The 27,562-nt window shown below is 40.9% G+C and overlaps 6 gene segments (V, D, J or C); 1 reads left to right on the plus strand and 5 right to left on the minus strand.

The window, feature by feature from the left end:
- Window positions 1–1,512: 1,512 nt before the first annotated feature.
- LOC119907543 lies at window positions 1,513–2,033 on the minus strand. The segment is given in 2 exon segments: window positions 1,513–1,870; window positions 1,968–2,033. Coding segments are annotated over 2 exon segments (393 nt in total).
- Window positions 2,034–3,342: 1,309 nt separating this feature from the next.
- LOC119907584 lies at window positions 3,343–3,868 on the plus strand (the record flags this gene model as incomplete). The annotated part of the segment is given in 1 exon segment: window positions 3,343–3,868. A coding segment is annotated over 1 exon segment (354 nt), but the record flags the coding sequence as incomplete, so codon positions are not given.
- Window positions 3,869–5,293: 1,425 nt separating this feature from the next.
- LOC119907579 lies at window positions 5,294–5,884 on the minus strand. The segment is given in 2 exon segments: window positions 5,294–5,613; window positions 5,830–5,884. Coding segments are annotated over 2 exon segments (357 nt in total).
- A 7,300-nt stretch (window positions 5,885–13,184) lies between these two features.
- On the minus strand, window positions 13,185–13,772 carry LOC119907703. The segment is given in 2 exon segments: window positions 13,185–13,501; window positions 13,718–13,772. Coding segments are annotated over 2 exon segments (369 nt in total).
- Window positions 13,773–19,687: 5,915 nt separating this feature from the next.
- Window positions 19,688–20,182, minus strand: LOC119907552. The segment is given in 2 exon segments: window positions 19,688–20,021; window positions 20,129–20,182. Coding segments are annotated over 2 exon segments (384 nt in total).
- A 2,439-nt stretch (window positions 20,183–22,621) lies between these two features.
- Window positions 22,622–23,314, minus strand: LOC119907557. The segment is given in 2 exon segments: window positions 22,622–23,044; window positions 23,261–23,314. Coding segments are annotated over 2 exon segments (372 nt in total).
- Between the last annotated feature and the right edge of the window lie 4,248 nt (window positions 23,315–27,562).

The raw sequence follows: 27,562 nt of genomic DNA on the forward strand, positions 1-27,562 counted from the left end.
TTTACTAACCTCTGCTGTTGTCACCAGACCTGCCAGCCGGCCTTCACACTCAGCCACAATTTGTTCTGGATCATCTCTCCCTGGCATGTGCCTCATTCATCTGCCAGCTCACAATGACTCAAGAAACCCTGGACCTTCACCCAAAACCCCAGCCCCACCCACCTGCCTGCTCCCTGAACTCACATTCTAACCTGCCTGTTTAATAAACCTCCTTAAACCTGACCTGTTTGTCTCAATCTACTTTTGGGTCCAGCCAGATTCCTGACAAGTAATCAGCATTATTGCTTCCTGTTATTTCAAACTTTTAAATTTCTCATCTAAACTGTGGTCCTTTCCAATTTTCCAATGTTATTAAAGACTATAGGGGCGGCTGTGGCTCAGGGGGTAGAACGGGTTGCTCGTTAATGCGAAGTTCAGCGGTTCAATCCCCGGCTCATTCCAGGCTTCATGTCGATGTTGGACAAGATACTGAACCCTGAATTGCCCCTGGTGGCTGTTCCACCATTGTGTGAATGTGAGTGAATGGTGAATGTGATGTAGTGTCAAAGCAATGAGTGGTCGCAAAGACTAGAAAGGCGCTATACAAATACGGAGCATTACATTTACTGTTTTATTTTCTTGAAAAGTTATATCTGTACCTTCACGAATATCCCTCCTCTAAAGCCTCATTACAGTTAAGATACAAGAATAAATCACGTCCAACTTTCCACAGAGTTTGTACAATTCAGAGGGGAAAAAAGCCAAAATCTCATGGCGGACTTGTGCAGCACTACAGAGCGTTTCACTAATGTCAGTGCACATTTCGGGCAGACAGGCACATAATGAATCAGCCAGCATGGCAGTAAAATCAGGTGTGAACATTTTAAATGATAGGTAATAAATCTAAGTAGACACTTTTAATGAGATCAAATCTCAGAAGAGCATCAAGGCCTCAAAGTTATTAGTTGGTTGAACCGAAATGGTTTCTTTATTCCAAAACTGTCTCTCAACTTACAGACAGCTGTAATGATAAGTTTATAAATCTGAAGTGTGAGGTGACATATGAGGCATATGATACACAAACAGGTTGTTCAGTGACATGTACAGTATGAACTGTGGCCCAGAATCCATTATGTTTCTGAGCGTCAGTGTTTCTGCCACAGAAAACATTTGTTGCATTGCAGATATGGAGCTTCAGTGTCCTGAGATTTCAGTGTGATGTGTGGACGTTGATGTTTGTTATGTTGTGAATTTGGTTTGTGTCTCTACATCAGTGGAGCTGACTCTGCTGCTGTTGTGGTTTTAATGGTCTGACTGGGCTTCTTCACTGGAACTGTTCTCTTCATCTGAGGAAACTTTCAGCTTGTTGAGGAGGACTGTTTGAACTTCAGGAGGAAAACTGGTGGAGACGCAATGAGCATCACAAATCGTGTGTGTGTGTGTGTGTCCTCAGTGAACTGTATCAGTCTCTGCAGTAGCTTCCAGCTGCAGCAGTCAGTTCAGTTTCTGTTCAGTCTGACTGAGGGAGGTTTTTGTACGACGCTTTTTCACTGTGTGAACACAACCTGACTGTTGATGTTATGATAACTCTGACAGTAGTAAACTGCTGCATCTTCAGCCTGAACTCCACTGATGGTCAGAGTGAAGTCAACTCCATTCCCTGCTCCACTTCCACTGAATCTGGAGGAAATTCCAGAATATCTGTCTGATGTTCTGTAGATCAGAAGTTTAGGAGCTTCTCCAGCTTTCTGATGGTACCAGGACAGGTAGTATTGTGAACCAGAGTACTGAGCAACCTTTGGACTGGCCTTACAGTCAATAGAGACAGTCTGACCCAGCTGCACTGATTTGGCTACTGGCTGAGTCAAGACAACATTTTGTCCAACAGACCCTGAGGAGAGAGAAGAAACACTGGACATGAGATGGTGAGGTGAAACTCAGCTACACTCCAAATGATTTTCACATCACAGAAAAATGATTTTCCTCACCCTGAGTGAAGCAGAGGAGAGTCCAGATGAGGACGGAGACCAAAGTCATGTTTTTGATGAGGAGGATTTCTGTGGCTTCTGTTGTCATGAAGGACAGCTGTCAGTCATCCAGTGTTCAACTCTCAGGACTATAAAGTCTCCCAGAGCACTGGAGCATGGTGCTGCTGATGCAAAGTGGCTCTCTATGGAAATGCTCTGACTGACTCCAACAGGGACTTGGATTACTCTGATGATGCTGCTTCTCAATGGATCAATACGTTTACCAGAGGATTGATTAGGAATGTGTCAGTGATCATTTTTATGGACATTTGCTTTGATGACTGCAGAAAGATTTTCTTTTACAACATCTTCTGTCTGCTTTCATTTCATTCTAGAGGGATCAATTTGACTTTCACACCAATGGAACAATATATACGTAAAAATGGGATTTATTCTGAACAACTGTGTCACTGTTTGATTAATATAACATGAAATAGTTCATTCTGTTAAAAACAGCAAGTGTTTTTGTTGAGTTTGTTGTGTTCAAAGTCAGAGAGCCGTGTCTCTCTACAGTGAGAGGTTTTTGTACGACGACTCAATCAGTTTGTATCACTGTGGTACACGTTCGGTGGAGGAACCAGACTGGATGTTGGAAGTAAGTTTCTGCACAAATATTAAATATCGTATCATCAGCAAAGGTTTTAATTTCTGTGTCTGAACATTTGTAGTAGATATAAATTTCCTCTGGACTGATCTAAATCACTTTAAAGACTCAATCTTATTGTTCGTTTCTCCTATTTAACCATGAAGCTGAACTCAAAGCAGCTTTACTGAACTTCTCTTTAAACGTTCCATTTAATTTGTGAAATGTGAACAGCTTGAACTGCAGCAAAGATTAAAGAACAACACTCGTACTTTAAAAATCATTCAGCCTTTAATTCTGCATTTTAAACTGTTTAGAAGTTGAGTTCAAATTATTTTGAATAGTGTGAATGAAGATAAAAATGTTTCCAAATCTCTGATCTTCTAAAATGGCTCAAATTGTCTTTTAACCTCGGTTTGAAATAATGTTGACAGTTCTCTGATGCTGTTTTTAAATCTGTCTGAGGAACAGGTTACCTATGGTCGTCAGGTATTTTGGCTGATAATGTCCTTTAACAGTGGATCTCAGTAACTTTTACCCTTTTTAGAGTTTTGACAGTAAATATGTTTTTTGTATTTCCAAATTTAAAACCTGGTTGTTTTATTTCCAGTGCAGTTTGATATCTTTCAGCTCATATGAGGACTCTTTCTGTGCTGATATGCATGAGAGGTTTCTTAAAGGAAGTGAAACAATGTGTGAGTGAGTGACTGGTGGAGCAGAAACCAGCTGTGTGGTCCCCGTCCTCTAAGCTGATTGGTTCTTCTCCTAGGTGATGCCCGTCCCACCCTGACGGTGCTGCCCCCCTCCAGCGAGGAGCTGCAGCAGGGGAAGGCCACGCTCATGTGCCTGGCCAACAAGGGCTTCCCCTCAGACTGGAGTCTGGCCTGGAAGGTGGACGGCAGCAGCAGCAGCAGCAGCAGCAGCAGCTGGGAGGAGAGCAGGAGTCCCGGGGTGCTGCAGAAGGACGGCCACTACAGCTGGAGCAGCACCCTGAGGCTCTCTGCAGACCAGTGGAGGAAGGTGGGCTCTGTGACCTGTGAGGCCACCCAGGGCTCCCAGACTCCGCTCTCAGAGACACTGAGGAGAGACCAGTGTTCCCAGTCCTGACCTGACTCACTGGGACTCTGCTACTGGTTTTCCTCTGCTCCTGCTCTCACTCTGCACTCTGGAACTGTCTCTCTCTTTTATTTGACATCTTTCAACAGCAAGATTTACTAGCTTGTTGCACTGTTTCAATATTATTTCAGTGTTTCCAGATAATAAAGACCTTTTCATCCAATCAGCTGTTTTCGTGTTTATTATTATCAAAGTGTCTTAATAAATGTTCTCTTGATGGTGTCAGTGACTGTTTTACGTCCAGCAAAAATGTTAACAAGAATCTCCATTATGATTTTACAAAGGTATTAGTAAGACAACATAATGTAGAGCCATAAATGCTGTATAATGAGTTAATAAACTCAAACAAAACTCCTCACTATAGACTCTAAAATTGTAAACGTTTAGGTGTTTCCAAAAGATATGCATTTTTCTTCATATAAATCTAGTACTAAATAATATACAGCTGAAATAAAAAGTAGTTTATCATCAGCATAGAAATATGAAATATTGAAATATTTACATACAGCTTCTGCCGATGAACTCAACCACAAAGACAAATGAAAATTAAGGGAAAGAATCAAAGTGTTATTGAATCACATTCTTTGGTTTCAACCATAAAATGCATTTGTTCGCTGGAACACTTCTGGTGCACTCTTTCAAAATAAAGGCAGTGGCACAGAAATTTAGTAATAAATACTAAGGATTAGCTGATATCATAAACCAGTTGTGTCTGTTGTTTAAGATTCTCACTAAAACTCTGCAGCTTTACTTGTGAGAATGTGGCCATGTAGCTTTCCACTTCTGGGAAGTTGACTTTTAGGTGGAAATATAGACAGTGATACACAGTAACTGCTTACAATCTATTGCAGTTTGTAAGCCATTCAATAACATCTATCTTTACAAATCTCATAGTCTTTGTTGACATTGTGTAATTTAAATAATTTCTATCAATCATTTGTTTATTTCTACTGATTTTTTTTTATAACTATTTGTCCATCTATTTACATACAGGAGGATGTCAGAATGTTAGAAACACCTGAATATAATGAGTGAAACACCACCACTAACTCAAACCATCACCTCAATGCTAAAACTAATGTAATTGAATTAGCAGCTCTGAGTGTCAACAAAACATGAACATTAAAGGCATCACAAAAGTGGACGTTATGTCACTTTTTAAAAAATATAATGAACGGTAGAGGTGTACCTAATAAAGTGGACAAAGTGTTTTTCTCTGCTTAATCAATAATGTCAAATGTTTTGGCTTAAAGAGGACATGACTGTTTAAAACGTGCTTTAGTTGCATTTTTTATGCATTTCTTGATTGTGACTTTTTAATATAACTAATTAAACTCCTTCAGTTTCAAGTCTCTGCTGTTATTTTTTGAATTTAGAATTGAATTTTATGAAAACAGGTAGCTTTAACAAATCAATTTAAGATCAAACATTTTCTCCAGAATTACTTGTAAATTACCACCTTATTAAACCATTTTGTTCCTGAAGACACTTTGCTGTAAAAGTGTGAACAGGTCTCATGAAGTTTTAAATTTTTAGTTTCAGTGCAGCTGTTGAGTCAGATCAGTTCCTCTCTAGCTGACGGAGGTTTTTGTACGACGTTGTATCACTGTGTGAACGAGTTAGCACCCTGCTGACAGTAATAAACTCCTGAATCTTCAGCCTGAACTCCACTGATGGTCAGAGTGAAGTCAGTCCCAGATCCACTTCCACTAAAACGATCTGGAACTCCAGACTGACGAGTTGAGGCATAGCTAATCAGGAGTTTAGGAGCTTCCCCAGGTTTCTGAAGGTACCAGTGGAGGTTGGTACCAACATATGAACTGGTTTTACATTTGAGAGAGACAGCCTGTCCTGGAACAGCAGACTGAGATCCAGGAGACTGAGTCAGGATGATTTGTCCTGATGAACCTGGAAAAGATGAAAAAGAGGAGAAGGGTTATTGAGAGAAATCCAGCTTGGAGAAAGATGATCAGCATCCAAACAGAAGAGTCTCATTTCTTTAAGATGGAGAACAGATGGAAGAAGGTAAATGCTGCTTGTTTCAGTGTTTCTCCATCACAGCAGAACATCATTGTGGTGAAGCTGGTTGCATCCTGAAGCAAAGTTTTCAGAAGAGAGTCTCACCCTGAACAAGGAGCCCCAGGGTGGCCAGCAGTAGAATCAGTGACATCATCATTGTGCTGCCGGCGTGTCAGTGGCTCTGAAAGGCCTGGACAGCCACTGATCAACACTGGCCTCTTAACGGCTGGGAGCAGAGAGGCAGGACAGATATGCAAACACACAGAGTCAGTGAACTGTAGCTGTCCTCAACATATCATGCTGTTTCCTCCTCACTGCTGGGACAGCTGCCTCACAAACAGGCTATATTTGTGTCAGAACGTTAAAAAATGATTTCCACATTATATTGATTCTCTGTGTTGACGTGTTGGTTTGCATCCATAGAAACTAATATGAAGTGATACCTCAGGTTTTTATGTTGTACATATTTGAAATAATGTGATGTAGACGCGCTGAAAGCAGAGCTGGTTTTGTTTATAAATTGACCTTTTTCACATGCTGAGAATTACCTGATGAGGACATAATAACCAAATATTATAAGAGCATTAAGTCAGTGAGCAGGAGCTTTTGTGCTCTCGGGAAAATAGTGGTGCGAGTACAAACACTACTTTGTGGCCTTTCAGAAAATGAATTCACTTTAAGATTAATATAAAAGAGTGTTAAAATATATTTAGAATATCTTACATTATATCAACAAAGAATCTGTCTGCACAATAACAAGTGTCCCAGAGCACATTAACAATTAATCAGTATTATTGTTGACTGTTATTTCAAACTTTTTGAATTTATTTTTCTACATTACATCTTAATGCTTTAGTAGTTTCATTGTGGCTGTTTATAATGTTATTAAATTAATTAATTAATTTTCTCTTCTTGAAAACTTATATATTTACCTCCACCACCATCCATCTTCTGAAGCCTCATTACAGTTAAAACACGAGAATAATGCTCGTCCAACTTTCCACACATTTGTTACAATTCAGAGGGAAAACAAACCACAAACCTTGAAGGGGACTTGTGCATCTCTACAGAGTCTTTGGCCCATGCCTATGGACATATTGAACACAGTGACACATAATATATCAGTCAGTGTGGCAGTAAAACCAGGTGTGAACATTTTAAATAATGTGCATTCAATTAAAGTACACACACTTTTAATGAGATCAAATCTCAGAGGGACATCAACCACCCAACAACTGTCTCTCTAGTTACTTATTTATTTATAGTTTATTTGAAAAGGCACAATGTACAGTGATCCACATTCAAAGCAAATGTAAGCGTACCCAAGTTAGCCAAAGGCAAGTTTTTGTCAGCAGTCATCTCACCAGATGTTATTGGGCCTCCTAAAATAGTAAACTGTTATAATACAGTAAAATACATTATACAGCTGTTGTGATGGACTTTTAAGTAAACGGTGTGAAGTAACATATGAGGCATTAGGTACAAAAACAGGGTGTTCAGTGACATGTAGAAACAGTAATACATTTGATTTACAGGGTGTGGATAATACTGGTTAAAATACATAGGTTGAAACTTCCTCATGAACAAGGCCCGGGTCCCCCACTGACTCTTTCTGATTAAACACAGTAAACATGTATATAAACAATACAGTCAATCATTCATTACAACCATCATCACTACAACTCACTCCACTCACACCGGCTGCCTCACCGAAATAAAATCATGGATGCAAGCACACTTTCTCAAACTCATCAGTCACAAATCAGACTTGATCATCATCGTTCCCAAATCACTCAAGGACAGAGCATTTTATGTGGCAAATCATCCCAAGTCATAAATAAACTACATTACATCCAGACCTCTGCTGTTCATATGCTCAAGCCTGCTTCTCCAGAACCTCCACTAGCTCCCTGTTCCACAGCAGTCCTTCTCTTAACTCACCAGGTCCCCTCCTACCTCACTGACTTGCTCGCCACACTCCTTCCCATAAACTGAGCTCTTCTGACGGCAACCTCCTGTCTGCCAATCAGGACCAAGCATCGAACTTGGTGCAATAAAGCCTTTTTCATAGCTGCACCGTCCCTCTGAAACTCTGCCCAAACACATCTAAAAAATGTTCTTATTTTCAAGTCACTAATCAAAACCCATCTTTTTAAAACAGCTTTTGGACATCATCAGCATAGTAGTGGAAAAGGAGACGATAATGGCGAATGAGGTTGCCAAGGGGGAGCATGTACAGGATGAACAGGAGAGGACCAAGCACCGAACCCTGAGGGATGCCTTGGGACAGGGGAGCAGTGGAGGAGGTGCAGTTGTTTATAGTGATGAACTGTTGTTCTGTTATTGAGATATGACCTTAGCCAGGAGAAGGTGGTACTACTGATGTTGAGGAAGGAGTCAAGGAGAATGAGAGAGTGAGGAGGAAGAATGGTGTGGTTGATGGTGTCCAGGAGGATGAGAATGTTGAAATGGCCAGTCTGAGGAGAGGAGAAGGTCATTGTGGAGGGCTGATTGTGTTCTGTTTTGTCAGCAGAAACCAGAATAAAATTGTTCAAACAGGTCAAGGGAAAGGAGGTGGGCTTTGAGTTGGGAGGCAACGAAACACTACAGAGTTTTTGACAGGAAGGGGAGATTGGAGATGATGATGATGATGATGCTCGTGGCATCAGGGTTAAGTCCAGACTTCTTGAGGATGAGTGTCACAGCAGCCAGTTTGAATGTTTGGGGGACAAAACCAGATCTGCAAGAGGAGTTAATTTCTGTGATGAGTGAGGAGACAGCTGGGAGACAGTCCTTAAAAAGATTGGATGGGATGGTATCCACGGTGCAAGTGGTGCTTTTTGTCCCTATGAAGTTAGACAGCTCCATGGGAGAAAAAAGGGGGAGAACTGAGAGAGTCTACATCCACACTACTAAGTTATTGTTTTAAATTGAAAACAACCTCCGTAGTCCGTGTCCGTATCATTCGTTCTTTGATTACTCCATTTCAAAACGAAAGTAATTTAGATTTTTCCATTTTAGAACCAGAACAGATAAACAAATAAACGGGAGTACAAAGCGACTGTGGCGGCAGAAAACAGAGTCGTCACAAATCAAATATGGTGACATGCTAGTTCAGGAGTATAACAGTGGGGCTGAGTGTGTGAATGACACTGTTTTGGTGCTGATGGAAGCCACCTGATGAAGACAAGAGGAGAGAATTTCATTGTACTAGTTGACAAGAGCATAGGGAACCTCAGACAGTGGGGAAGTGGCAGATATTTTACTGGCAAGAGAGGCTGAAAGAGCTAAGGGGTGACGACCCCAACGCGCACGCTGCGCGAGCACTGCGACACCCAACGCCCCAGCAGCCCCCCGTGTATCACGCGCACAAGGCTGAGCAAATGAGAGAGAGCAAGCTTACCAATCATTTACTCATCTTAATAAGACACTGTTTTAACCACACCCTCGACCTTGTTCTGATATATGGTATTGAAATTGAACATTTAGTGGTGTTCCCACAGAATCCCTCTTTATCTGACCAGTGTTTGATAACTTTTGAGTTTGCACTGGGCAAAAATTTCTGTTCAAGATGTCTGATAGTGCTATAGCTAAATTTAAGGATGCGATTCCATCAGCTCTAAATTCAATATCAAGTCACAAAGTAACGGAGGACTCCTATGCTAATTTCAGTCCCTCCCAAATCGATCATCTTGTTGATAGTGCTGCAGGCTCGCTGCGAATGACACTCGACTCTGTAGCCCCTCTAAAAAAGAAAATACTAAAACAAAGACGGTTAGCTCCATGGTATAATACTGAAACTCAAATTAAAGCAAATATCGCGGAAACTTGAGAGGAATTAGAGGTTTCACCAAACTGGAAAATTCTTGTTTAATTTGGCAAGATAGTCTTAAAACTTATAGGAAGGCCCTCCGTAATGCCAGAGCAGCGAACTACTCATCATTAATAGAGGAAAATAGGAACAACCCCAGGTTTCTTTTCAGCACTGTAGCCAGGCTGACAGAGAGTCACAGCTCTATTGAGCCAAGTATTCCCATAGCTCTCAGTAGTTACGACTTCATGAGCTTCTTTAATAGCTAGAATTTTATCATCAGAGACAAAATTCACCAAGACCTGCCCTCAACTGGCACTGAATTATCTTTAAACTCAGGAACCTTAGAAACAGCTGTTTTACACTTAGTCAGCACCTCTATACTAGATATGATCAATCTATCTTTATCAACAGGCTATGTACCACAGTACTTTAAAGTAGCTGTAATTAAACCTCTTCTGAAAAAGCCCAAACTTGATCCGGATGTTTTAGCCAACTATAGACCTATATCTAACCTTCCATTTCTCTCTAAGGTTCTGGAGAAAGCAGTTGCTAAACAGCTGTGTGACTTTCTACAGAGCAATAGTTTATTTGAGGATTTTCAGTCAGGATTTAGAGCTCATCATAGCACAGAGACAGCACTGGTGAAAATTACTAACGACTCTCCTTATTGCATCAAACAAAGGACTTGTCTCTGTACTGGTTTTATTAGATCTTAGTGCTGCATTTGATACTATTGACCATCAGATCCTATTGCAGAGACTGGAACATTTCATTGGCATTAAAGGAACCGCTCTAAGCTGGTTTAAGTCCTATTTATCAGATCGATTTCAGTTTTAACATGTTAACGATGAGTCATCCATGCACGCCAAAGTTAGTCATGGAGTTCCTCAAGGATCCTGACCAATCCTGTTCACTTTATATATGCTTCCTTTAGGCAATATTGTTATGCAGATGATACTCAGTTATATCTATCGATCAAGCCAGATGAAACTCATCAGTTAACTAAACTTCAAATGTGCCTTCAGGATGTTAAAACCTGGATGACCTGTAATTTTCCAATGTATAGTATAGTTTCCCTTGATGGCATTGCCCTGGCCTCCAGCACCACCGTGAGGAATCTTGGAATTATCTTTGATCAGGACATGTCGTTTAAGTCTGACATTAAGCAAATTTCAAGGACCGCCTTTTTCACCGACGTAATATTGTGAAAATCAGGAACATCCTGTCAAAAAATGATGTAGAAAAACTAGTCCATTGTTACTTCTAGGTTGGATTACTGCAATTCCTTATTATCAGGCTGCTCGAAAAAGTCCATTAAGCCTTCAGCTGATCCAGAATGCTGCAGCACGTGTTCTGACAGGAACCAGGAAAAGAGATCACATTTCTCCTGTCTTAGCTTCTTTGCATTGGCTTCCAGTAAAATCCAGAATAGAATTTAAAATCATTCTTCTCACCTACAAAGCTTTTAATGGTCAGGCACCATCTTATCTTAAAGAGCTCATAGTACCTTACTACCCCACCAGAGCACTGCGCTCCCAGAATGCAGGGTTACTTGTGGTTCCTAGAGTCTCCAAAAGTAGACTAGGAGCCAGAGCGTTCAGCTATCAAGCTCCTCTCCTGTGGAACCAGGTTCCAGTTTGGGTTCAGGAGGCAGACACCATCTCCACATTTAAGAGTAGGCTTAAGACTTTCCTCTTTGATAAAGCTTATAGTTAGGGCTGGCTCAGGTGAGTCCTGAACCATCCCTTAGTTATGCTGCTATAGGCCTAGACTGCTGGGGGATTTCCCATGATGCACTGAGCTCCTCTCTCCTCTACTTTCTCTCCCTCTGTATGCAACCTCATCCCATTATTGCATGTTACTAACACAACTTCTCTCCTTTCTGGTAGTCTTGTGCTTTCTTGTCCCTCTCCTCTCTCCTCCTTCCATCCCTCTTTTTTTCTCTCTGTTCCTCTCCTGCCCTCTCTCTCTCTCTCTCTCTCTCTCTCTCTCTCTCTCTCACCCCAACCGGTCGAGGCAGATGGCCGCCCACCCTGAGCCATGGTTCTGCTCGAGGTTTCTGCCTCTTAAAGGAAGTTTTTCCTTGCCTCTGTCGCCTAGTGCTTGCTCTTGGTGGGAACTGTTGGGCTTCTGTAAATAGCATCACAGAGTACGGTCTAGACCTGCTCTTTTATGAAAAGCGCTGTGAGATAACTGTTGTTGTGATTTGGCGCTATATAAATAAAATTGAATTGAATTTTTTTACTGAAGTTCAGTTTTGAAGTACTTGTATTTTCCTTCTCAGAGAGAAATATTCTGCTTTTTACTCCACTACTTTTATCCAACAATTATAGTTCCTAGTTACTTAAAAGGGGAACATTTAACAAAAACATATGACTGTCACAATCCTGTCCTGAGTTTCTCTGTGTGCAGTATTTTGATTCTTGTTTGGTTGGTTTTGTATCTGCAATTTAGTCCTGTCCTCTGTTCTGTTGAGTTTAGTTCTCTGTGAGTTTATTTATAGGTCAGGAACCAAAACACAGACTAAATAACAGATACCGACTGTTATTTAGTCTGTGTTTTGGTTCCATGTCTTAGTTCATAGTTCAGTATGTTAGTTAATGTCTTAGTATTTACTTCTGTGTTTGCATTATTTTGGCCTTGTCTGCTCTGAGTTCTGTCTTAGCTTCAGTCTGTTTTCCCTGTTGGTTGTTTTTTTTTTTATATTATTCTGTGACATCTTATTTTGAGATGGCCTGTGTTTAATGTTCAGTAACCTGTGTTCTCTCTCTCTGTTTTCCCCTGCTGTCTCTCTGCCTGCCTGTCTCGTTAGTCTGATCGCAGTCACCTGTGTTGCTCCCGCCCTGCTTGTTAGTCCCTGTGTGTGTGAATATATGCTTGCTTGTGTCTTCAGTCCTTGTGTAGTCATGTGTAGCTCAGTGCCCTGCATTTTGGTCCACCAATTTGCTCAATCGCACAATGACTTGCTTATAAAATACAATAAATTGGCTTGTTGTGCCCCTTGTTTCAGATGTCTGAGTTGTTAGCAGTTCCAACAAAGAGACATTTTACCTCATAACTTCACACATGGTTTAATTTCAGTAACTGTTTGAGTCATGAGGAGGTAAATTTATCCAATATTATACAAAAAGTCAAACTGAAAACAGTTTTGTGTATCCCAACATTGTTTCTTCTTCTTTCATCTCCCATTAATCATCTGATGACCCCTCAGATTGATCTGATCAGCATTTGTAGGCAAATATGGAACTTTTTACTCAGCTACATTGATGACTGAAAGCCACAGTTACTTGTGACAGGGCAGTTTCTTTTTCACCTTCGACAATATAAACACCAAGACACAAGACACAAAAGTATTTTGTGTCTTGGAGGATAAATTTAACAAGAACACACGTGTGGTGGTGGACTCCACATTTATGAAAGGCTGCTTGAGGTTAAGACTTGGTTTTAGGTTTAGGGTTTGGATAAGGGGTTGGGAATGCGTTATGTGTATGATGGGCCCCATGAAGATAGTGCCACAAGGCTGGCTGTGTGTGTGTGTGTGTGTGTCCTCAGTGAACTGTATCAGTCTCTGCAGTAGCTTCCAGCTGCAGCAGTCAGTTCGGTTTCTGTTCAGTCTGACTGAGGGAGGTTTTTGTACGACACTTTTTCACTGTGTGAACACAACCTGACTGTTGATCCATTGATGACTATGACAGTAGTAAACTCCTGAATCTTCAGCCTGAACTCCACTGATGGTCAGAGTGAAGTCAGTCCCAGATCCACTTCCACTAAAACGATCTGGAACTCCAGACTGACGGGTTGTAGCTGAATAAATCAGGAGTTTAGGAGCTTCTCCAGGTTTCTGAAGGTACCAGTGCAGGTAGCCAGTACTTGCACTGGTTTTACATTTGAGAGAGACAGCCTGTCCTGGAACAGCAGACTGAGATCCAGGAGACTGAGTCAGGATGATTTGTCCTGATGAACCTGGAAAAGATGAAAAAGAGGAGAAGGGTTATTGAGACAAATCCAGCTTGGAGAAAGATGATCAGCATCCAAACAGAAGACTCTCATTTCTTTAAGATGGAGAACAGATGGAAGAAGGTAAATGCTGCTTGTTTCAGTGTTTCTCCATCACAGCAGAACATCATTGTGGTGAAGCTGGTTGCATCCTGAAGCAAAGTTTTCAGAAGAGAGTCTCACCCTGAACAAGGAGCCCCAGGGTGGCCAGCAGTAGAATCAGTGACATCATCATTGTGCTGCCGGCGTGTCAGTGGCTCTGAAAGGCCTGGACAGCCACTGATCAACACTGGCCTCTTAACGGCTGGGAGCAGAGAGGCAGGACAGATATGCAAACACACAGAGTCAGTGAACTGTAGCTGTCCTCAACATATCATGCTGTTTCCTCCTCACTGCTGGGACAGCTGCCTGTTTAAAACATCCTCATGCAGATTAACACAAACTAACAATAGAAGTTATAACTAACTAACTTTTCTATCAGCTGACCTGTTCTAACTGGTTCTCCTGTTCACAGTTAACCACCAACATCTGGTGGTTTTGGTGATCAAAGTTTACATCACACTTTTATCTTTAATACTGAAACCTGCCTGTTGCCATGGTTCGTCAGTGATGCCTGTCTGTTGCCATGGTTACTGTGCTCAGAGAGGGAAGTGAAACCAGTTTCAAGTCCAGTTTCATCCAGTCAGAGGAAGACCAACAGAACCAGCAGCCTCCTCTGCTGCAACCAGCAGGACGTTTTCCATCTTCACATTGTTTTAATCAGGCTCAGTCCCTGTTTGTCCAAAATGTGTCTCAATATCTGCAGACATCAGAGGACAAACATCTTTATATTTATATTATATATATTTATTTATCTGTATCACAATTGTTGTCTCTGTCAGGACTTTGCTTCACCACTGTCACTATAAAAATATGGCTTGTCAGTGTTATGTCACGAAATTGTGTCCTATTATATTTAATTTCTATGTATGTTCTTTGACTATTATTATTATTATTATTATTATTATTACTTATTTTATTATGTCTTATTTATTTATTTATTTATTTATTATTACTTTGTAAATGATTATGCATCCATTTCTGTTTATTCCCTTTTATTAATAAATTCTTCAAAGACAACGGTTGGTTGTTACTCAATTATTTGCTTAATCCCTCCCCAGCAAGATGCAATTTCCTTGACAAGTTGGCACCTCAGATAGGCCAGACGAGGGATTCGGACTCCGTTGTAGGACAGAAGTCGGCTTATTTTTGGAAAATCCTCCCAGTAGGGAGAAGCTGTGTTCAGCGGAGCCCTGATCTTCGCGCCCTTCCATGAAAGAAAGGAAAAGAACTTATACGCTGAGAAATGAGTTGATAATTGAGTTAAAAGATAAAGAAAGTGAGACTGAACAGAGTGAAGGAAGAGTCTTAAATCTTGTGCCTGAGAGATTGCAGGATCCTCTTTCCACCTGTAAATGCACAAGTGGGTCCAGAGTGTAACTGGATCAAAGTGGCCGCAGACAGACGTGTCCTGGTTTTCTCTGTAGTGTCTGAGAGTTTTGGGGGTTTCCAGCTGATAAGTTAGGTTTGCAGCGCCTCAGACTTAATCGAACTCAGTGGACCCAAATAGTGCTATGGACCTGAGTAGAGACTGACCAGGGAGAGTAGACTATGGCAAGTGTCAGAGTAAAGCGAGGACTGAGTCTGAATCCACTCCAAGATTACCTTCCCCAGTTCTGAAGTTGATGACTAAAAAATATTAGCCTAAACATTAATGGAACAATTTGGTATTTTTGGTGGGTTTCCTGCAAAATGGAAGCTTTAGTCTAAAACTATTGAAGCAGCTAAAGACATGTTTGGAGAGAAAGGAGAGCAGAAATGCAATAGAGCGTTCAGCCCTGTCCAGAGGAAAGAAAAGTAAAAAAACTGCTATTCAGATCGGTAGGTTATATGAAGACAAGAAGTGAGGCCAAGGAAAGCTCAGAACTGAAAATTAGAATAGATTCATTAAGGATCTGATTAAACTGATGAGAAACCGAAACTTAACCACCACTGCTGTTGCAAGAAGAAAATGTGCTCCGGTCCAGTAAAAGTCAGATAAAGAGAAATTGGAGTAAGGAAGAGTTGTATTTCACAGCATGTCACATCATTGAAGACAGACAGCATGAAGGAGCATGCTTAACATACAGGAGATCAACACGGAGACAACTGTCAAAAGAAAATGATTGGTGCTGTATAAATCCATCCTGGTACGAGGATACGGACAGTACAGGGGGAGAGGGCGAAGGAAAGGGCACAAGTGGACAAAGGAAAAGAGATTCTGCACAATTTCTAAAACAGACTGGCAAGAAAAAAAGAGAAAACAAATGGACGAGCTGAATGGTCCGTGGATCATCCCATCATTCAGTTACTCCATTTAATCTTGTAAAGGAAAATACTAATCAATATTTGGTTTTTCTGTATGAACCAAATGAGAAAACTGACGTTTGTTTCCGTGCTTTCAGCTCGAATAAACCAGGAAACCAAAAGGAAATAATAGGTGGAATTTACGTTTTCCTTATTTGTTTTCTCATTTCCCACTTCTGTTTTGCGCATGCACAGTAGATAATCTCCAACCGCGTGGAACAAGCTTACGAAGCAGTGTCCCGTAGCAGTAGGGCCTATAGTGCCAAGACTGTATGGCTGCAGCCTGGAGCCTCCTGTCTCGTGCCCTGTCCTCTGGTGCCATCCGCAACCTTCTACGTTGCAAAATAAAAGCTCGCGTCTGGTTCCATCTTCCTCGTACTTTAGTGTTTTTGAACTGAACTGTCACTGCAATCACGCTAATGAATAAAAATCCATTCAACATCTGTCCGTCTGTAAGATGAATACAGACTAAAGATCCCCTCTGAGATCATCATTATTGTATTCCAGCAATCTGGTAGAAAGATTGTTTGAAGTATTCCAACCCACTGCTGTTACAGTATTAGACAGGCTATAAACTCCTGTTACTTGTATGTATGCTTGTGTGTATGTCCATGATGCAGGCAAACATACTGATTGAGATTCAGTCAGCTTGTGTGTAGGCCTATGAGTGAGCTGATGATCTATATGTAACATGTATAGCTTAATCCTTTTGTGTTTTTAGAGTGACAACCAGTCCAGGGACAGCAGATGGAAACAGCCATTATGTGTTATCATTGTATCCCTGTCAAATAAGCCTGGAGAAAAAAGTGTATCTGTTATCCTTATTCTGCTACACAAATAGATATTACTCTGTAATACAATGCTTTTTGCTGTAACGCTGTAATATAACGCATAAACAAACGGTAATATTATACCCATTACAATCTCAGTAAGGCACGTTACAGTGCACTTTAACTTCAGTTAAGAGGTGAAACATTTCAGCACCAGAAAAACAAATCCATGAGTAAAAGAGTAGCCAAACGTCATTTCCTGTTGCAGCTATCCGATGGTCGAGATTGTAGGCCGGGTGCAAACTACGGGGGAGCTCGGCTCCTCTTAACAAGACGGCAGCTCCCCTGATGGATCATGCTAAATAGATTTTCTATAGGCCACGTGTTTGTGCTTTAATGAATTACTTTACTGATCAGAGAGGCTGTTGTCGGTTCATCTTGACCGATCCTGTCGGAGCGTCGGGAGATTCCAATAATCAGTGACGTTATGCTGCTGCACCTCGTGCATACCTCGGGGCCAGACGCCCGAAGCTGCCCGAGGCAGCAGGTCTCTGTTTATTCTCTTTGGTTAATAAATGCGTCAAAGACAACGGTTGGTTGTTACTCAACTATTTACTTAATCCCTGACCAGCAAGATGCAATTTCCACGACAGTCAGGTGGAATTTTTTGCTGTAGACTCTGAAGCTCTTCAACAGGTGAACTCCAAAAGCACAAACATTTGTCTTTTTAAAGCTGATAAAACTGAGGCAGCGTTCTAACAGAGGGAACCTTTCAGGTTGTTGACACTGACTTTACTTTACTGCCCCTCAGTGGTTGAGTTAGAGACTTCAGCCAGACTTCCTAACAACAGTTATTACCAGCAGTACTCAGAGCCGGTCCTGACCTCCCTTGGGCCCTATGCGAAATCCTGCCATGGGGCCCTTCTACCTGAATCATGAGCAATGTAAACAGTTTTCCATTGCTGCACAGTCACTAATGACACTGCAGTGCTCTCACTACAACCCTCCCTCCTTTAAAACAGTCTGTCTCTGTAATAAGCCTGAATGGAAACCAGTGCTGGTTTGAATGGACCTCTGCGCACAAACTCAGTCCTCATAAAGTCTCCCAAGACCGGGGGCCAATCTGCTGGGTCATTTGGTGGATGGCTGTACATCTGTGGCTGCTTGTACTGCCTGAGGCTGACTGTATATTTCACCTGGGTCTGTGTGTAAAGACATCTGGACTGGGTCTGTGCTAGTACCGGCTGACAATCCAGCATCTGTTCTACTGACAAACTTCAGCATCGACCCTGTAAATTATAGATAACGATAAATGTCATCAGCTACATCAGGCCCATTCAAACTGGCTCCCCACATTTCCTTTATTATTATCTTGTTTTAAAATGATGTGCACCTCTGAGGAGTGCCAGCACATCCGGGTATTGTTTGAACTGGTCCTCATAGGTCTCAGCAGGAAGGCGCAAGTTTTCTTACGTGCATATAAACGCATGTTCACGCGTGGCGCGGTTTTCTTTTCCAAGCTGCAGTTTATAAACACCGTTGCATGTTGGCGTTTATCAAACGTTATGAATATTTGCCGGGCGCTGCCCTGCTGGGTCAGCAAGACAGACGGTCTAGAGAGATGCACTGCAGCCAACACATTAACTTACTGTGATCTGCTGACATCAGACTTTGAGAGGAGAGAACACCAGTTTACCGGACTGCTGTTCCCACAATTCACTCTCCTTGATGTTTTCCTCTTCTTGTGCCCAGAAGGACATCGATTCCCTTTTCATCCTTCCATCAAAACATTGACACTCACTTTCACCTTTGACACGAGAGTAAGGCGGGGCCCTGCTTAATATGCGGGGCCCTACGTGACGTGCGTAATGATACAATTTTATCTGGTGATATATTTATTATTTTTGTTATCTTGTTTTGAATTAAGTTTAAACATTGTTTTCTTTACTTATTTTAACCTAAGTTCAGTTTTGAAGTACTTGTACTTTCCCTCTCAGAGAGAAATATTCTGCTATTTTATAGTTTTATACTTCATTGCTACTTCGCTGAACATTTTACATAAAAACATATGATGAGCTCATAATAAACAATGATTTGGCCTGTTTGTGGTCTGTGACCTGGTTTTTGGGCCCCGTGTTTCAGACGTCTGTTCCACAAAAGACATTTTGCCTCATAACTTCACACATGGTTTAATTTCAAAAACTGTTTGAGCCCTGAGGAGAACAGAAAAATCAAAGCTTTGTGTACAACAACTTTGATTCTTCTTCTCTCATGTTCCATTAATCATCTCACGACCCCTCAGATTTATCTTGGGAGGCAAATATGGTTCTTTTAACTTTAGATTTATCTGACAGTCACAGTTCATTTTCATTAGATTTTGTATGATTAACTGCACAAATTAAAATACCTTACACAGCATATTAACTTGTTAAACTTTGCTCCACTTCCACCAGTTGTGACACTAAAATGCTGCAGTAACAATATTTCAACACTCTGGAAGGAGCCATTCTGCCCAAATTAGTACTTTTGGATTAACTAGATTTAGCTGATGATGCTGGAGTGAACATTTAAAAACAGGACTTTTACTTGTACCAGAGGATTTTCAAGAGTAATATTAGTATTATTATTATTAAATATTATAATAGTGTTGATGTTTTGACAGTTCTTCTTCATCTTAAACAATATTAACTGAGAGTATTTTGACTCTTGGAGGATAAAAGCCCACACATACAGACGTGTGGTGCTGGACTCCACAATTTAAAGGGCTGTTTGAGGTTAGGACTTGTTTCTATGGTTAATTGTCTTAGTTAAGGTTAGGGTAACGGGCAAGGGAATGCATTATGTGAATGACTTGCCCCCAAGACCATGGTGTGTGTGTGTGTGTGTGTGTGTGTGTGTGTCCTCAGTGAACTGTATCAGTCTCTGCAGTAGCTTCCAGCTGCAGCAGTCAGTTCAGTTTCTGTTCAGTCTGACTGAGGGAGGTTTTTGTACGACGCTTTTTCACTGTGTGAACACAAGCTGACTGTTGATATAATGATAACTCTGACAGTAGTAAACTGCTGCATCTTCAGCCTGAACTCCACTGATGGTCAGAGTGAAGTCAGTCCCAGATCCACTTCCACTAAAACGACCTGGAATCCCCGACATTCTCTCATTGGTGTAGCGAATGAGTAGTTTAGTAGTTTCTCCATCTTTCTGTTGGTACCAGTGTAAACAGTAAGCACTGCTACAGCTTGGAACCTGCTGACTGACCCTACAGCTGATGGAGACGGAGGCTCCCAGAGCAGAGCTCACTGCTCCAGACTGAGTCACTGTGATCTGGCCTCTGGACTCTGAGGATACAGAGACAAACACATAAAGCAGTGTCATGGTTTTGTGGGCTTCATTTCAGAGGGACGGATGTTCATAGAGGAGAGGAGTTTGATTCTCTGGACTTTACCTGTGAAGCAGCAGCAGAGGAGAGTCCAGATGAGGACGGAGACCAAAGTCATGTTTTTGATGAGGAGGATTTCTGTGGCTTCTGTTGTCATGAAGGACAGCTGTCAGTCATCCAGTGTTCAACTCTCAGGACTATAAAGTCTCCCAGAGCACTGGAGCATGGTGCTGCTGATGCAAAGTGGCTCTCTATGGAAATGCTCTGACTGACTCCAACAGGGACTTGGATTACTCTGATGATGCTGCTTCTCAATGGATCAATACGTTTACCAGAGGATTGATTAGGAATGTGTCAGTGATCATTTTTATGGACATTTGCTTTGATGACTGCAGAAAGATTTTCTTTTACAACATCTTCTGTCTGCTTTCATTTCATTCTAGAGGGATCAATTTGACTTTCACACCAATGGAACAATATATACGTAAAAATGGGATTCATTCTGAACAACTGTGTCACTGTTTGATAAATATAACATGAAATAGTTCATTCTTTTAAAAACAGGAAGTGTTTTTGTTGAGTTTGTTGTGTTCAAAGTCAGAGAGCCATGTCTCTCTACAGTGAGAGGTTTTTGTACGACGACTCAATCAGTTTGTATCACTGTGGTACACGTTCGGTGGAGGAACCAGACTGGAGTTTGGAAGTAAGTTTCTGTACAAATATTAAATATCGTATCATCAGCGAAGGTTTTAATTTCTGTGTCTGAACATTTGTAGTAGATATAAATTTCCTCTGGACTGATCTAAATCACTTTAAAGACTCAATCTTATTGTTCGTTTCTCCTGTTTAACCATGAAGCTGAACTCACAGCAGCTTTACTGAACTTCTCTTTAAACGTTCCATTTAATTTGTGAAATGTGAACAGCTTGAACTGCAGCAAAGATTAAAGAACAACACTCGTACTTTAAAAATCATTCAGCCTTTAATTCTGCATTTTAAACTGTTTAGAAGTTGAGTTCAAATTATTTTGAATAGTGTGAATGAAGATAAAAATGTTTCCAAATCTCTGATCTTCTAAAATGGCTCAAATTGTCTTTTAACCTCAGTTTGAAATAATGTTGACAGTTCTCTGATGCTGTTTTTAAATCTGTCTGAGGAACAGGTTACCTGTGGTCGTCTGTTATTTTGGACTGATAATGTCCTTTAACAGTGGATCTCATTAACTTTTGCACATTTGAGACTTTGAGAGTAAATATGTTTTTTGTATTTCCAAATTTAAAACCTGGTTGTTTTATTTCCAGTGCAGTTTGATATCTTTCAGCTCATATGAGGACTCTTTCTGTGCTGATATGCATGAGAGGTTTCTTAAAGGAAGTGAAACAATGTGTGAGTGAGTGACTGGTGGAGCAGAAACCAGCTGTGTGGTCCCCGTCCTCTAAGCCGATTGGTTCTTCTCCTAGGTGATGCCCGTCCCACCCTGACGGTGCTGCCCCCCTCCAGCGAGGAGCTGCAGCAGGGGAAGGCCACGCTCATGTGCCTGGCCAACAAGGGCTTCCCCTCAGACTGGAGTCTGGCCTGGAAGGTGGACGGCAGCAGCAGCAGCAGCAGCAGCTGGGAGGAGAGCAGGAGCCCCGGGGTGCTGCAGAAGGACGGCCACTACAGCTGGAGCAGCACCCTGAGGCTCTCTGCAGACCAGTGGAGGAAGGTGGGCTCTGTGACCTGTGAGGCCACCCAGGGCTCCCAGACTCCGCTCTCAGAGACACTGAGGAGAGACCAGTGTTCCCAGTCCTGACCTGACTCACTGGGACTCTGCTACTGGTTTTCCTCTGCTCCTGCTCTCACTCTGCACTCTGGAACTGTCTCTCTCTTTTATTTGACATCTTTCAACAGCAAGATTTACTAGCTTGTTGCACTGTTTCAATATTATTTCAGTGTTTCCAGATAATAAAGACCTTTTCATCCAATCAGCTGTTTTCATGTTTATTATTATCACAGTATTATGAATGCCTTCATGACTGTAGTATCTTTTCTGTTATAGTCACAGATTTATCTGTATTAAAAAAACATTTTATGGCCCAACATTTTGAGCCATTTCAAAGATAAATCATATCTGTTCATTCTAAACTGTGTAAATAGTAACAACTGTAATATTGTTATTGCTTTTGATGTAATAAAACTACAAAAGTCTAAAAAAAGGACAACATCATCAAAATAAAGATAAATAAGAACCACAGAAACCAAAAATGACAAAAGGAAATAATTAAAATGTTACTGATCGGTCGATCATAATACGTGTTTGTTGAAATACTTGATGTTGAGATTTTTTTTGTTTAATTTCAATAATGAATATGTTCACATTTCTATGAAAAATTGTGTGATCAAATTACCCAAAATATATACAAATAGTGTTCTTGTCTTGTTTATCTTCATAGATTATATTAATTTAAATATTAAAGTACAGCTTTGATAAATTATTTAAATCCTATATTAATAAAGTTATCAAAAGTATAAATGTTTGGATCCAATCCAAAATGTTTTGTGCTAAAATGATTTGATATTAAGCTTTTTTTTTAAATAAACCTCCTGTTATTTTAGTTTCAGTGCAGCAGTTGAGTCAGATCAGTTCCTCTCCAGCTGAGGGAGGTTTTTGTACGACGTTGTATCACTGTGTGAACGGTGTGCTGTAACCCTGCTGACAGTAGTAAACTCCTGAATCTTCAGCCTGAACTCCACTGATGGTCAGAGTGAAGTCAGTCCCAGATCCACTTCCACTAAAACGATCTGGAACTCCAGACTGACGGGCTGTAGCTCGATAAATCAGGAGTTTAGGAGCTTCTCCAGGTTTCTGAAGGTACCAGCTGAGCCAGCTGTAACCATAACTATAAACACCTGTACTGGTTTTACATTTGAGAGAGACAGCCTGTCCTGGAACAACAGACTGAGATCCAGGAGACTGAGTCAGGATGATTTGTCCTGATGAACCTGGAAAAGATGAAAAAGAGGAGAAGGGTTATTGAGACAAATCCAGCTTGGAGAAAGATGATCAGCATCCAAACAGAAGAGTCTCATTTCTTTAAGATGGAGAACAGATGGAAGAAGGTAAATGCTGCTTGTTTCAGTGTTTCTCCATCACAGCAGAACATCATTGTGGTGAAGCTGGTTGCATCCTGAAGCAAAGTTTTCAGAAGAGAGTCTCACCCTGAACAAGGAGCCCCAGGGTGGCCAGCAGTAGAATTAGTGACATCATCATTGTGCTGCCGGCGTGTCAGTGGCTCTGAAAGGCCTGGACAGCCACTGATCAACACTGGCCTCTTAACGGCTGGGAGCAGAGAGGCAGGACAGATATGCAAACACACAGAGTCAGTGAACTGTAGCTGTCCTCAACATATCATGCTGTTTCCTCCTCACTGCTGGGACAGCTGCCTGTTTAAAACATCCTCATGCAGATTAACACAAACACAGTATGCTATACAGTAACTGACAAGTAATCTTTTTACACAAGGAAATTATGTTGTTCATCATTTAATTAACTAAGAATTATTATGATAATACTGTTTTTTATAAGAGAGATCTGGGAGAATTCGTAAAACACGAGACCCTTTAAATCTTGTAGAAGTCCTGAGATTATTCATGGATTTTATGACATTAGACTTCACGTGCTGCCATTAATCAAGTCAAGTCACTTTATTTAACATTGCACATATAAAAAAACAGGAGTTCACCTAAAGTGCTTTACAGGTACTCAATACACAAAATTACAAGTGTACGGTTAAAATCAAAATCAAAGAAACTAAAAGGAAATAAATAAGAACAACGTCAGGTTAAAATGGTGCAAGAGAACGATTAAAATAATACAATGTGGGCCTGATAAAGACTATTGGGTCAGAATCTAGGTAAAAGCCAAAAAACAAAATGTAGATCTTTAAATTAGATTTGAAGATCTCCATGGTGGGGCAGGACTTAACGTTGGACGGGAAACTATTCCAAAGCCTGGTCACCTTTAGTTAGTAGTAAGTGTGTTGTTGTGAGGATGACCTAAGTGACCCAGGCACAGAGTATGTACTTAGCATATCATTCATAAACACAAGAACTCCATCCTGCTCGTTTGGGTCTGCACTAACCTGCCTCTGCACTTGGGCAATCCTGACAATAATGTATTGTGGAGCTAAACTATTGAAGGCTTCAAAAACAAAATCATTTTGTGCATCTGGTATGTAAAACTGTGTGTCATCCGCATAACATTGATACAAATCATTGTACTTCTGAAAGATAGTGCCAAGGGTAAGCATAAAACCTTGAGGGATGCCACATTTAATAGCAGTAAGAATTATTTCTCTCAGGTAGGGGGTAAACCAACACTGTGAGAAGGATGTCATTATGTACCTTAACAGAGCAGAGTCAGTAGTAGAAGTTCTCTAAAAACCAGTTTGGAATTTGTCAAAGATGTTTAATGTGTTCAGGTACGAGGAGGACCACTTTTTCTAAAACGTTGGAAATAAATGTTAGCTTGGAGATGAGCCTGTAGTTTTTATCACTGGAGTCAAGGGTAGGTTTCCATAAAAGGGGTTGCAGAATTGCATGTTTAAAACTGGAGGGAACAACACCCTTGGTTAAGGAACTGCTAATTATCACCTGAATAAGACTTGAGTCAAACGTCCTTGACTTGACAGAATATTGTCTAAGGGACAGCAGGGATTCATAAGCATGACCACCTCCAGCAGCTGTGAAGATAGCACAGATGGAAACTGTTGTGTAAATTACAGTGCACCTCTACATAGACTGCAGAGATATGTTACCCTCTGTGTCACAGTGTTAAACTGATTCAGTCCTTATCTGTCAGGCAGACGTGATGTTGTCTCACTTGGTCACATTCATCAGCAACAGCCAGTTATAAACTCGGTGTCCCACAAGACTCAATCTCTGCTGGCTTTACATGCTGCATTTGCTTTATAGCAGGAGACATGGAATTCATTCACATTACACTTATTCATTTAGCTGACGCTTTTATCCAAAGCGAGTTACAATTGCTATATGGGTCAGAGGTCGCACACCTCTGAAGCGCAACTAACACTAAGTGTCTTGCTCAGGGACACACTGGTAGATGTGTCACAGTGGGGAACCTGGGTCTCTCACACCAAAGGCATGTGTCTTATCCACTGTTCCATCACCACCCCATATCATTTGTATATGTATGTAGATGATAAACACCTGTTCATTTTTTTAATCACAAAATTACCTCTGCCTGGTCAATAAACATGTACATTTCTATGTTAATTATACATATTTATCACAAATTCCAGCAGCTGAACAGAGATGAGACTGAGAAAGTTGAGATTCCTCTATATGCATAAACCACCATGAAGGGAAATGGGACTTTTTATCAGGTTGCAAAACAGTTGGAGCCTTTTTCTTTTTGGTAACAACAGTGAGTGAGTAAAGGGTTAAAGTGCTTTCCATCTAGAGACACAGAACTTACATGTAAAAAGATTACCTATGAAAGACGACTTTGAAGTAAAACATTATGTGATTAACTAATGTTATGATGATATTGATATTGAACAATAGAATTGCCTAAATCAGTTTTAATCATAATACTGCATTTAAAGCGCAAGTTGTAGACACTTTCTTTACCAAGGATAGAATTTACTAGGTATAGTGTGTTTAACGTCTTTAAAGGTTCTTAGTTGTTCTAGCCAAATAAATGAACAAATCCTTGTGGCCTATTTTCCTGGCCACTAAATATTGTTATAGCAACCATACCAAGTGTACTGACCAATGAGTGGAGAGCTGCCGTTAACGGACGTGGCTGTTGTGGTATCTGGCTGTAGGGCTGTTCAGTCAGGTGCTATTTCAGAGTAGGCAGTATAGGCATCCTGATAGGGGTGCAACGGATCAAAAAACTCGGATCAGAGTCACGGATCGGATCATTCTTCGGATCAGCAGGACAAATAAACATAAGTTTTGTCTTTTCATTTATGAACACTTTTTATATTTTTTTATTTAATAATTTAAATCAACTTAATACGATATAACTTTGCACCAGACAACATTAGCAACTACTCGGCATTAGCCGGCGAGCTAACGCTATCTAACTTGAGCCAACTGAAACAGAAAATCAAAATGTTTTACATGTTTTATAATAATCTTAGCTTAACTGTCCAATTGGATGAAAGCCAACTCCGGGTCTGTTTTTATACTCAAAACAAAGCGGAGGTTTCTCCATGATTCAAAAGCCCTGCCGATGTTGATCCGTGTTTTCGTTCAAAGTCGATCCGATTCACATTTGGCCTGACGAGCTTCAGCAGATAAAGGTTTTTTGTTGGTTTTTATCCATATGTGGAGTTTGTGTTGGAGTCTGTGTTGTGCTGGGAGCAGGTCGTTTCTTAGTGTTACCAGACTCCATGTCGTAAGTTGCAGTGTCGTCGAGTGCAGTAGATAAAGCGAGAGGCTCGGGAGCGCGCATGCAGGTGTCAGTCACTGGATTTTGCGGAAAATCCGAGCCGTAGCCTTCAAATAGGAATAGGAATACTTGCCTTCAGAGTTAATAGCCAAACCCGGCAAGTGGATCATTTTAATGTCAGATTACAACCCCTTCACACACAGGCAATAACAAAAGGATTAATTTTAGTAGAAAAACTACATATAGTCCCTTTAAAGTGCACAAGGCATATTATCTTCTTTTTAACATAATTAATGAAAAACAACTTAAAGTGCAACATAAAAAGGCATATCTCCTTCCTTTAAACATGGATAGTGAAATAAAGCCTATGTCCACATCATCAAAGAAAAAGAAAGAAAGCAAAGCATACCTGAGCTTATAATTTCAAATTCTTTTTCAAAAAGACAAGGATGTCTACATTGTGTGGGGAGAGTGTGGACCTCTTTGCAGTCACTGCGTCCCCTGCTGTTGAGAACACTCTCTTGGAAGGAACTGAAGAGCCTGGCACAGCGAGATAGCATCTTGCCATCTTGGCAATATGAGGGTATTTACACTCATTGCCATTATTACTGAAAATAAAAAATGTATTTAGATTTAAATTGATCATTTTTCAATAATACTCTTTTTCTTTACCTCATCAGTCTTCAGTGCCCGGACTGCTCACAATCTCAGTGGTGAGGTCACTGTATGTCCTCTGGCGTAGGGCAGGGTCCATGTGAGACAGGGACTTGAACCTCGGATCCAGGGCAGTAGATCTGTGAAGGTAGTCCTGTAGAGTAGGGGGTGAAGTTTATCTGGGCTTCAGGTCCTCTCTAATGGCAGTCTTGACATCTCGAGTGATGGCGCTGTCTTCCACACTTGGAGCAATGGATTGTAGAATCCTTGTTTTCAGCGGCAGGATCGTTGACACAGATGGTGAAGTTTCAGTGCTCAGCAGAGATGTAACAGTTTTGAGGGGTTTAAGCACCTGGAGGACCTCCTCTACCACTCTCACATCATCATCAGACAGGGTGATGATGTCTTTGACATTTTTCGTCAGTGCAGAGTATATAGCTGCCTGC

The sequence above is a fragment of the Micropterus salmoides genome, unplaced genomic scaffold (genome assembly GCF_014851395.1).
Source record: "Micropterus salmoides isolate LMB-PRFRI ecotype aquatic unplaced genomic scaffold, ASM1485139v1 Ms_hic_scaffold_17, whole genome shotgun sequence".
Taxonomy (NCBI): domain Eukaryota; kingdom Metazoa; phylum Chordata; class Actinopteri; order Centrarchiformes; family Centrarchidae; genus Micropterus; species Micropterus salmoides.